The sequence below is a fragment of the Rhinatrema bivittatum genome, chromosome 3 (assembly GCF_901001135.1).
Source record: "Rhinatrema bivittatum chromosome 3, aRhiBiv1.1, whole genome shotgun sequence".
NCBI lineage: Eukaryota > Metazoa > Chordata > Amphibia > Gymnophiona > Rhinatrematidae > Rhinatrema > Rhinatrema bivittatum.
In genome coordinates, this window is record NC_042617.1 from 217,454,611 (window position 1) to 217,467,121 (window position 12,511).

At 42.3% G+C, this 12,511-nt stretch overlaps 1 protein-coding gene across 2 annotated transcripts in view; it reads left to right on the top strand.

Annotated features, from left to right (window-relative positions):
• Nucleotides 1-12,511, top strand: part of GNPAT (glyceronephosphate O-acyltransferase) — a 269,454-nt gene that overhangs the window by 221,089 nt on the left and 35,854 nt on the right. For both annotated transcript variants that reach the window (XM_029594197.1, XM_029594198.1), the window contains exons 14-15: nt 1,216-1,309; nt 12,185-12,246. In XM_029594197.1, the coding sequence (XP_029450057.1) occupies nt 1,216-1,309; nt 12,185-12,246 (156 nt within the window). The remainder of the gene's footprint in view (nt 1-1,215; nt 1,310-12,184; nt 12,247-12,511) is intronic.

Consider the following 12,511-nt stretch of genomic DNA (forward strand, 5'->3'; position numbering starts at 1 on the left):
GGGATAGGAGGGAGTGCCACTTGAAACCAGGGATTTCATCTATGGAATGGTGGGACAGGTGGGTTGGAACCAGGGGAAGTTGTTTAAATCAGTGAAGGATTTATTTGGAAAGGGAATGGGTTTAGGTAGGGACAAGGCATAACTGCACAGCATTGTCTCTTTTTATTTTTATTTAATTTTTAATGTGGAGCAGCCTCTACTGGCAGCAAGCTACACAGACTCCATTGAGGAGGGTATTTTACACAGTGGGAAGGGGTACTTATTTTTGAGCTGTATGGCCCTTTTAACAAAATGGTAGCCCCAGAAGAAGGGAGCTGCCGTCCCGCGTTATTCTTCCCCTCACCATGCTTTTTTTTAATTGCTGGTTTTTCTCACCCAAACAGCTGCAATATTATTGATTGTGTAACAGCTGGGGCACAGAAAAGTGGTCGATTGAGCAGAAGGTTTTTCTTTTTTAAACGTTAGCTATAAAGCCATTCTTAAATCTTCAAAGTTTGTTCCTGTTCATTCACTTGTCTCCCATAAGCATTCATCCACCTTGTCACAGTGCTATATTGCCAATGAGCCACTAGGTAGGATGAGAATCCATTTTAAAATTGACTGTTCTAATTTACAGACTTTGAATTTCAGTAGGGTATTATTGCATTCAGCTCAATAATAAAATGTAACAAAGGCATAATTCATGAGAAAAGTTAAGATTGATGCAGTATTTTCATTTTAAACTAGTGGCCTTGTTATTTTTAAAAGAAATACTGATTTTTTTTTTACATTGTGTACAAAATGGAACTGGTTAAAATGTTTAAAAAAATGTTAAGGAGAAACACAATATTCAGACAGATTGGAGGCATGCAAAGTTAGCCAACCTGAAAGGAAAGCTTTCAGCTTCATGTCCATGGGTTATATGCAATTGTTTTTAAATGAAATAATAGTTGTGAAGTACATAGTCCATAGTCAGATGCTGTGCGGCTCTGCTAGTTCGCCACATATGCTGCTGAATATGTCCGGCTATCTTAAAGTTAGTCAGCCTCTGTGTAATATTAAAACATACTGTTTCAGATTTTAATTGATTTGGGTTAAAAAGAAACGGTGTTGAAAATGAGCTATAAGGCACCTTGTCCCATTGCATGCACTGGATTATTCAGTCCCCCAAATTGTGATGTTTTACACCATTTGATTAAGGATCATCAATTTAAATGCCATGTGTTTATCTTATAGGAACTACACAGTGCTATGAGGCGCTGTCCCGTGATATGCAGAAGAATGCGCTGTCTACTTTTGTGCGACTTGGTATTTTGAAGAAGATACAGTTGTAGGTATTCAGATCTGGGGTTTTTTTTTCTTTTTTAAAGGAGCACATCCTTTACTGGTACCATAACTTATCTCCCAAATCCAGAAATTAAATAGTGTTAACACTACCCATAAAATAAATTTTTAAAGTTTAGCCATGCCATTTTCCATTAAGCATCATATAATATGCTGTTTACTGCTTTACTGCTCAGACTCTCATGTTTTTTCTATCAGCAACGGATGCATTTTTAAAACATGTTGTATTGTGACGATTTTATGATTGTACTTTTGTAATGCATGCTGGACTTGTATTAGGAAGTAGTGGAATAGAAGAGATTTTAAATAAACAAACATGACTGGCACCAGCAGAGACAGTTCTAATGTTGCCATTGACTGGAGTAGGCATGTTCACACCCCTTCTTGTTTCGTAGATAGTGCTGAGATGCCATCAAGCTGGGCAATTTAAAGAAGAGTTTTGAAAGCATATTGAAGGAGAGCTATTGTAGCAAAAAGGGCTAACTTATTGCTCAGTCAGTGGAAAGAGCAATAAGTTTTAGAGGGATATGTCAACTGCAAAAACAAAACCTTGGCTAAGGTGAAATCTTCCTTAGGAATGTATACTGACAAAATATACTGGTGTGCACCTTCTCCAAGAGAAAATGTAAATTTTCTTAACTCATATTCTGTGTGATTCAGTGGGGCTGAATAACCAGGTGTAGATTTACTCTGATTCCATCTCATCTTGCACATATTGATCCAGTCATGGTTTTATCCATTGCTTGCACTGAGATGTTTTTCTTAGGGAAATTAGAACTACCTACCTCTCCATCCATGCAATGGGGCAAGAACAGGACTCATTCGACCTGTCCCTTGTGACATGTCATCATCTGGTATCTTTAGCAAATTCTCCCTTACCTAGGCCTTCCCAAACCTTTCCTGGTGACCCCACAATCAAGTTTTTAAGCTATCCAGAATGAATATGCATGAGATTAATTTACATATACTTGATCTCTTTTGTATGCACATTTATCTCATGACAACCTGACTGGCTATGGAATCATCAGGACAGGTGTGGGAAACCTTCCTCTTATCAAACTCTTCTGTAGTGGCTTAGAGCAATGCTAGGGCAGAAAAGGAAAATTGAGTTCTTACCTTCTGATCTTCGTTCCTGGAATACCACAGATTAGTCCAGTCTACTGGGTTTTGCCTCCCTGCCAACAAATGGAGACAGAGAAAGTTTCACTGACACTGCCACACAATTTAGGGTGCCACCTGCAGTCCCTCAGTATTGACCTGTACCCAATCCAAGATGATGTCAAATGCACCCTTCACTAAGAACTTTGAATTCTACCTCCCACACCGAGCAGGAGGGAGGGGAAGTTGTAAACAAAAATGTAAACTCATTTCCATAAACAAAGTAGAACATTGAGACCATCAACAATACTGCATAATATACAAAATATCTGAATGAGCAGAGGACTCTTCTCCCCACAGTGGGTCGGTCTCTGGACTAATCTGTGATATTCCAGGAATGAAAATTAGCAGGTAAGAACCAATTTTCCTTTCCTGTTCATACCTAGATCAATCTAGACTCCTGGGATGTGCGTTCCCCTAAACAGGGTGGGACCTCGAGAGTACCACTCGTAAAACACTGTCACCAAAGTCCATGGAATCAAGAGCCCAGACATCCAAGTGATAAAGGCTGGCGAAAATGTGCAATAACTTCCAAGTAGCTGCCCTGCAAACCTCTTGCGGGTACACCCGTTGGGACTCAATCCAAGAGGTCATCTGAGAACGAGTTGTGTGAACCTTTTAAACCCTCAGGCACAGGACGACCCTTACAAAAATAATCCAAGCCAATAGCCTCTTTTAGTCATCGCTCAATTGTAGCTTTTGAAGCTTTGCACCCCTTCTTTGGCGTAGTGTACAGCACAAAGAGGTGATCTGTTCTTCAAAAATCATTAGTAACCTTAAGATACCTCAATGCCTGCCTTACATCCAAGACTCTAAGCTCTTTCACATGAGGCACTAACAAATCCAAATCCGTAAAAGCCTGAAGTTCCACTGTTTGGCTAAGATGGAACACCGAAAGGAAGGCACTGTGAATAACAATACTCCAGACTCTTGCACCATGCGCAAAGAGATGTCAACACGACAAAGCCTGAAGCTCCGAGATTCTCCTGGCTGAACACATAGCCACCAGAAAAACTAGCTTCAGAGTTAAGTCCTTCATGATAGCCTTCTGCAGTGTCTCAAAACAGAGCCTCACACATTTTTCTAATTACCAGATTAAGGTTCCAAGAGGGACGGATTTTTCTTACCGGTAGACGCGCAGTCTGTGCTCCTCAAAGAAAATGCATCACATCTGAATGCGTGGACATAGGATTTCCCTGAGAAACTGTCAGCTGCTCCAAATGGCATTACACCCAAAGAATCAACTACTGGGCCTCCTGAGCGACTGCTCGACTCTTGGTTCCTCCCTGCTGGTTGATGTAGGCCACTGTTGTTTTATCGTCCCACAGAACCCGCACAGGATGGCCGCATAACAGTGACAGAAAAACAAGTAATGCGAAGAGCAACGCTCTCATCTCTAACCGAATGATAGACCATGATGTCTCTTTCTTCGACCACTGGCCCTGCACCGACTGATCCTAACACATTTCCCTTCCCCCTAGCCAGAAAGGCTGGCATTGGTGGCTACTATCACCCTATCTGGAACCTCAAATTCCACACTTCGCTCCAGATTGGCACAAATAAGCCACCAGGAAAGATGAAACTCCTCCAATAACAGATTCCACCGGGAGAGAAAAGCTGTCTGGAGAGATCACAGAAGTACAATACCCAGGGCATCAACTCCAACGTCAATGCCATAAAGCCCAGGACCTGTAAATAGTCCCAGTTGAGATTTGGACCAATCATCTGCCAACCAGTCCCATAACCACAGTAATTTCCTGGCCGACACCACAGATATAATCCTAGAAGATGTCCTGATCAGGTTTTGTAGAGCATCTGCCCTCATAAGCCACAGCTGCTGCTAAGCAGTCTGCCTGTTTCACTGATGCCACCAACATAGCCTGCGGCTCCTATAACTGCTGGACTCAGCGCAAGCATGTGTTCTGAATAAAACTACTGCCAATTGCAGCCCTTATGCCCAGGGCAGAGACCTCAAAGATCTTCATGAGATGAACCTCCAACTTGCAATCTTATACATTTCTTTAAACTCTTTTAAGTTTTAATCAAATATACAAAAACAATATATTTGAAAAGAAAAGTAGGTAGTATACATGTCAAAGTTTCAATTTAGGAAGAAATGTAACATGATAAGAAAAGGAAATAAAACAATGTATAGTACCAAATTTAAACCCCAAATTAAAAGAGGGGGAAACATAGCTACCATGGAGCATGGCAAAAATACAAATAAATTATTCCTAAAGAGAGAGGATGGAGGCAATTAAGCAGCACACCACCTAATCGTTACAAATCCACATTGGCGGAAGGGAAGGGGATCATAATATTACATTTAGAGTCCAAAAAATTCCTTAACTATTGTGGGTCAAAAAAGAAAAAATGTGAAGAGTCCAAAGTTACCACACATTTACAAGGAAAACACACTATGTAAGTAGCCCCTAAAATTATGACTTCAGGTTTCATTGCCATAAACTTCTTTCTGCGTTCCTGTCTAGCTCTTACATAGAAACATAGAAACATAGAAATGACGGCAGAAGAAGACCAAATGGCCCATCCAGTCTGCCCAGCAAGCTTCCCTCATTTCTTCTCCCATACTTATCTGTTTCTCTTAGCTCTTGGTTCTAATTCCCTTCCACCCCCGCCATTAATGTAGAGAGCGGTGATGGAGCTGCATCCAAGTGAAATATCTAGCTTGATTAGTTAGAGGTAGTAGGGGTAGTAACCGCCGCAATAAGCAAGCTACACCCATGCTTATTTGTTTTTACCCCAGATTATGTTATACAGCCCTTATTGGTTGTTTATCTTCTCCCCTGCCGTTTGAAGCAGGGAGCTATGCTGGATATGCGTGAGGTATCAGTTTTTTTTCTTCTCCCCTGCCGTTGAAGCAGAGAGCTATGCTGGATATGCATCGAAAGTGAAGTATCAGGCACATTTGGTTTGGGGTAGTAACCGCCGTAACAAGCCAGCTACTCCCCGCTTTGTGAGTGCGAACCCTTTTTTCTTCTCCCCTGCCGTTTAAGCAGAGAGCTCTGCTGGATGTGTGAAGTAACAGTTTTTCTTTTCCCCTGCTGTTGAAGCAGAGAACTATGCTGGATATGAATTGAAAGTGAAGTATAAGAATGGAGTGATCAAGCTAGTTGAAAGGCATCAGGAATAGAGGAAGGTGGAGGTAGTAATTTGGATATTTGGTTTGGGGTAGTAACCGCCGTAACAAGCCAGCTCTTGAAATGTCTGGAAACATCCACATTTTTTTATCTTTAAAAAGAGCATCCTTATTACAGAAATGTAGACAAAAGATGTTATTCCGATCTTGCATAAAGTCAAAAGTCACCATCAAAGTTGAATGACTAGTCACATTCCCTTCCTCGTGAGTTTTTCAGGAAATCTGTTAAATTAATGGGAACCTCGACTACAGTGTTGCCCCCTGAACCTTTAAAAGTAGGTAGAAAATAGATTTTCTCCATTGGAGGTTGCATTTTCTGGTATTGACAAAAATTCCTTCAAATAAGTAGTAAATAAAATCAGCAGTTGCCAGCAAAGGAATCTGAGGAAAGTTAAGAATCCTCAGATTTAAAGACCTTAAAGAATTTTCAATATTTTCAATTCTACGCGATGTGGAGGAAAGTTATTAACCTGAACATCTTGTACTTTCACCAAGGAAGACTCTCCTTCAGACACTTTTTTTTTCTATGGAGTTTAAATAAAGCTCTTGATGGAAAGTGATTATGCAAGTCAGTGGTCATAGATACTAAAGATGTAACAGGCTTATTAACTGACATCATTACTGTTCATAAACTTTCCAGCATTATTACGGGGGTTTCATTGAAGAAGCAGGATTGCCTGAGCCTTCAAGGGGGACTAATGAAGAGAAACAGCGGAAACTTTACGACTTACCTTCAAAGGATCCACCAGTCAAGGAAGACTGCACAACCGTGCCCTCTGCATACAACGGCGCGTCCCGGGACTCCTGCATAACTCCCACCAACCTTCACAGCTGAACCTGCTCCGGGTTAGCAGGAGAAGAACCCGAAGACGCTACAAGGCCGCCCAATGATCCTGTACTTTCCAAAAGGGAGTTCAGGAAATTGGAGGCACCATCGCGAAACCGCAGAGTGGAGCAGCGGTCAGGGCTGAGGGAAACCTCTGCCTCCGACGGGCTGGCTTCCCCAATACCAGCCAAGCTGGTAACTGCCGCATATACAGAGGTAGATGCAAGCTCCAGAATTGTGGTCTGATGGAGAGTAGCCAAAAATTCTTCAGGCTTACCCTTTCTAATGGCTCCTTTGCATCTCAGGAAATGTTTCAGGAAATATTTATTTTATTTATTTAACAACTTTTTTATACTGACATTCGTGGGTACATCATATCGGTTTACAACGAACTAAGAGAAAATACAGCGAACGAGGGTTTACAATGAACTAGGTGAAATAAATACAGTGAACGGGGGGGGGGGGGAGACAGCAAGGGGGGTATAAATAAGGCAAAAAGGCATAACGAAAGGATGGTTCAATAGGGGCAAATAACAAGAGAATATCAATATCATAAGGTGCATAAAAGAAACAGAATATAAGTTAACATAAAGATAATATAAAATAAATTAACATAACAATGATGACATTGTGGGGAGAATAGAAGGAGGAACTGGGAGACCTATGTTGGAAATGCCTGTTTAAAAAGCCAGGTCTTGAGCTTTTTCCTAAATTTGTACTGGCAGGATTCAGTGCGGAGTTCAGTGGGGAGAGCATTCCAATGGGAGGGTCCTGCAACAGAAAGGGCTCACTCTTTCGTGGTGGTGAGATGAGCATACTTGAGGGAGGAGGTGTGGAGGGTAGCTTTGTGGGTAGTTCTGGTGGGGCGGTTGTGGAGGATGAAACGCAATGGCTCCTCAAGCCAACTGGAATTGTGTATGTATAAAGATTTGTGGGTAATGGTGAGAGTTTTGAAGAGGATATGTGAGGGTATAGGGAGCCAATGAAGTTCTTTGAGGACAGGGGTTATATGGTCGGATTTGCTGGCATTAATGAGGGTTCTGGCTAGCGCATTCTGTAGCATTTGAAGTGGTTTGATTTTTTTTATTTATTTTATTTATTTAGAGCTTTTCTATACCAGCATTCATGATACAATCATATCATGCTGGTTTACAGGTAATAGGTGGTGCAAAAAACCTTGAAACTTTAACAAGTGGAAGGAAGCAAAAAAGTTACAATAAAATAGGGTTGCTGGAACTGGGGGAGGAAGGAGACAATAGTAGAAGTATTTTTACAGAAGAAAGTATTTACATTGTGCAAAAAGGTCTCTTAAAGTTTATTAGTGACTCATTTGATAGTGGCATAAGGGAGGCCCAGAAGTAGGGAATTGCAATAGTCCATTTTTGGGCAGATGGTTGCTTGTATGACAGTGCGGAGATCATGAGAATAGAGTAGGGGTTTAAGTTTCTTCATGACGTGGAGCTTGTAGAAACCTTCTTTTAGAACTGTGCTGATGTGCTTTTTGAAGTTCAGCTGGTGGTCAATAATAACACCAAGATCACGTACAAAAGGCTGTGAGAAGGTCGAATTGGGAAAGGGGATACTTGAGGGGGCCAGCCTAGGATTCTGTGGGTTTGATATGAGGAGCAGCTCTGTGTTTTTGGTGTTGAGTGATAAGTGGAGGTCTGTGAGGAGTGTAGTAATGGAGGAGAGGCATTTCTCCCAAAATTTTAGCGTATTGGTGATGGAATCTTGTATGGGTATGACGATTTGGACATAGTCAGCATATAAGAAAAATTTGAGGCCTAGGTTAGAAAGGAGATGGCAGAGGGGTAATAGGTATATGTTGAAGAGAGTGAAGATCCTTGTGGGACGCCTTGGACGAAGGGGATATGGGAGGATTCGGAGTTTCCTATTTTTACAGCCTGTTAGATAGGTAGGATGTGAACCATAGGTGGGCTGACCCTGAGACGCCTATGACGGAAAGGCGAGACAGAAGGAGGTTGTGGCTGATAGTGTCAAAGGCTGAGGAGATGTCAAGGAGTGCAAGGATATAACATTGGCCATGGTCTGTACCTTTGAGGAGGGTGTCTGTAGAGCGAGTAGTAGCGTTTCAGTGTTAAGGTGCTTGCGAAAACCAAATTGGGATGGGTGGAGAATGTTATGGGTGTCAAGGTAATCTGTAAGTTGGATATTAACCACCTTTTCCATGATTTTAGCTATAAAGGGCAGGTTAGAGATGGGGCGGTAATTTGAGGGATCCTTGTGGTCAAGGGTAGGTTTCTTGAGGAGGGGTTTGACCACGGCGTGTTTTAGAGTGACAGGGACTTTGCCAAGGGAAAGGGAGCAGTTTATAATCTTGGCTAAGGGTTTGGCAATGATGTGGGGGATGGTTAATAGGGTTTTTGTAGGGATAGTATTGGAGGGGTGGATTGCTGGCTTGATGTTGTTTTTAGTATTGAGTCAATTTCTTTGGTGGATGTAGTATCAAGGGAATCTAGGGTGGCATTGGTGGTTTTAGGAGGTGAATTTACTGAGGTGGGGGTGGAGGGAAAGCGGCTAAGGATGTTTACTATTCGAAAGAAGGGAAAAATCTTTACTATTCAAAAAGAAGGCAAAAATGCCACGGGAGCAACTCTGGCCAGTTACTGCTTGAGAGAGGCCATCTTGGTTTCCCCCCCCCCCCCCCCCCCCCCATCATCTTACATTTCTTAAAGCGGTCAACACCACTGCAGAATGGTGGTATTTTTGGCTACCGCCAACACTGAAGATAAACCCTTTACATTGACAAAACATCCAGCCTTTAAGCCAGATTTAGAGGTGTTCCATTCCCAAACTACCAAATTCTTCACTGACTTGTGAAAGGGAAAGGCCTTTATTGGACCCCACAATCAGTCCAATACTAGATCCACCTCCAGGTCACGCCTCATGTGAAACCTTGATTCCAGGCTCCTTAAGAACATGCGGAATCAAGGTCCGAGCCAAACATCTGCAAATTAGAATGTTACCCAGAGCCTTAAGTTAACACCAAACAGCCCATCCTCATTGGAAAAGTTGCCCCTTTGAGATATAGATCAGAGCTCCTTCAAGTAATTGCACCATCAAAGTAACGCCTATGGATGAAGTGCATCACCAGGTGAAAATCGCATCCACCATGCCGACCAGGGCAGAATCTAGCAGTTCTGCTCCTTTGGGCGAGAGAGAAATGCCACTAACTCCTACTAGAATCATCACACTGCTCTGTCAGGAGATTTGCACCAAAGGGGGGATCCAAGCACTCTTCAGAGCAGGGTTGTGCAGTAGGAATGTCATAATAGGGAACAAAACCAGCAGAAGGGTCCCTCAAAGCCAGCCCCTAAACTGCTGAAAAGTTGAATTCCCTTTGGGATTAACCTGACACACCCTGATGCACTCTCCTTCCCAACCCCCTCCCACTGGAGGAAGATCCTTAGGGTTTAGAAATAGCCAGAGACATTAAAATGGCTGTCTGCCTACTTCCTCTCGAGTTTACCAGGAGAGAGAGATTGAAAAAGACAAAAATTGCCGCCTGTGGTGGCTGAGTGGGGAACACTCTGCAGGGAACCATTTTTCTCCTGCAGGTTATAACCGGAGCTGCTGAACCTGCTCTGCAGAACCTACCCTCTTGCCTCTATTGGCTGCAATTATTATGGCGGGAACCGCTATCATAGTCTCGTGGAACTCCTCCCACTCTCCCTGGGAGTGCCGTCCCTTCAGCCATAACGATGAGAGGAAAATTCCATAAAGGCGCCCCTGGCTTCACTTTCCGAACACTAAGAGCATCCACTCGCTATGATGCCTCCAGCTTCCTCTCTCTGCACCGAAGAATGAGCATACTGGCACTGCAATTAGTGCCTGCCCTGAGTGTGAATGATTGTCATGGTGCCATGGTCCTCCTCTTCCTGCCTTCAGCAGGAACGCACATAATAGCAATGCACATTCACTTTGCCTGTGCTAAGTGGGAATGTTCTCCCTCCCGTCAGCAGACTTCTCTTGCTACCAGTGGGATTGAATAGAGTGGTGATGGAAAATTAATCTGAGCGGAACTCTTCTTCCTGCCCTCTTTTTTTTTTTTTTTTTTTCTTAAATAATTTGCACTGAGCCCACTCGCCATGATGCCACTGGACCCTTAATTCCTGCTGTCAATGGAAAACCTTACCCTGGCATTTCATGCTGAAGAGTATGATTCAACTGCCAGGGACTAGGTCCTCCCATGTTCAGCCACATAGCCACCAGTTGCAATCTCTACCTTCCCATGGTAAACACAACACCTACAAACCAACTGCTCGGTGTGAGAGGCTGCCTTTACGGCTCCAGCCACTTGTCTTTTTTTTTTTGTAAAGGAAAATGAAAATACTTCCCTGTCAGTAGTCTTCACTTCAGGAGCCACCATGGGGAGCGCAGCAAAGCGGGGATGAGAAGGATAGTTATGAGAGATCCAGCGCCACTGGATTTCAGCACTCTCTCAGGGCAGAAGCACACCAAGCATCACCCAACCTCCTGCTCACCTGCCTCAACAAGGAGGGCTGGCCCCACTGGGACCTAACAACCTCCTGAAAGGCTCTTCCAAACTTCTGTTGTCTTTCTTTTTTTTTTTTTAATATACTCCAGACTGCAGGTTTTACACCTCTACCATCTACTGGAGACAAAGAAATACTGAGGAACTGCAGCTGGCATACTAGGTTATATGGCAGTGTCGGTGAAAACTGTCTCCTTCTGCTGGCAGGGAGGCAAAACCTAGGAGTCTGGACTGATCTGGGTATGAACAGGAGCAAGACCTCTCTTGGCAAGTTAATTTTTCCTTTTGAGGATGCATATTGCTGCATCTTAGCTCTGTGCCTTCTCTGTGTGAATTTCAGTCTAATCTGATTCTATTTGTTAAGTAAGTTGCCTCTTTTGACATACAGTGAGTTTTCAGTTATTCAGCTTTGCTGAAGGAGGGGAGTATCTGTATATTTCTAGCAGCATCAGATCAGTCCATTCCATCATTTACCCTCCCCCTTCCCCCCACTACATACACTTCTTACTAAATTGTTGGGGAGTGTTAATGACATTCTGTCACTACAGTACAAAATGGATACTCTCAGCAGTGGTGGACACCTCATATTCAAAAATTGGCAGTCTGGCAGGCATCTTCATTTGGTTAGATAAGCCAGCCTTTTCACTCTCTCTGGAGTTTGTGGAGTACCTAAGGGAGGTATGACAGTAGTTGAGCTCTACTTTAATAATATGAGACAAATGATTTTCATATCTGAACTGACAGATGGGAAGATGAGTGCTCAGACCTAATTAAAAATATGCTTAAATATTTAAAAATATATATTCAGGAAAATAGTGGAAGTTGTTTACTATAGGAAAATAAGTACATGAAGAGGGTTGAGTTTTTGGTTTTTTTTTTTAATAATTTGTTCTTATTCAAGAATTGTAGGCAGATCCTCTTAATTCTGCCACTATGAACTAGTATTCACTGGGGAAGGATACTGTGTCCTATAATGATGTACATTAAAGGAAATCATCCCGCCTTAGATGCACTGTGAAGATGAAAATCACAATGGTGAAATGACATAGACTTTATCATCAATACTGAGTGATGTCCATCTTCCAGGGCATATTGCACAGCTTTAAACTCTTGCCATTCTTCCTCACTGTAAGATTTATTTCAATTCACAGACTATTATTAACTTTGACATAAATCAAGCTAACACTTTGTTTGTTTTGCATAGGACTAATGGAGTTACTTTCTGTGCAAACAAAGAGTCCATTAAAAAAACAGCAGATAAGCTTGGTAAGTTAAAATGTAGTCTGTTTTATAATTTAAAAAAACACACTTGGTAGAATTAATAACTGCAGTCTGTGACATGATGTTTCTCTTACCAACTGCCAGGCAGTTCATTATGTAGTTTGGCGTGACTTTGTACTCCCTATTTTCTTTTTTTATGACACTTCTAGCAACAGCTGGCTTGTGGTGCAAAGATCATTGTGAATACGAGGATCAAAATCATGCCAGTCTGAAATCAGATTCTGTGTGTGTAAATTTCTGGCAGTTTCTC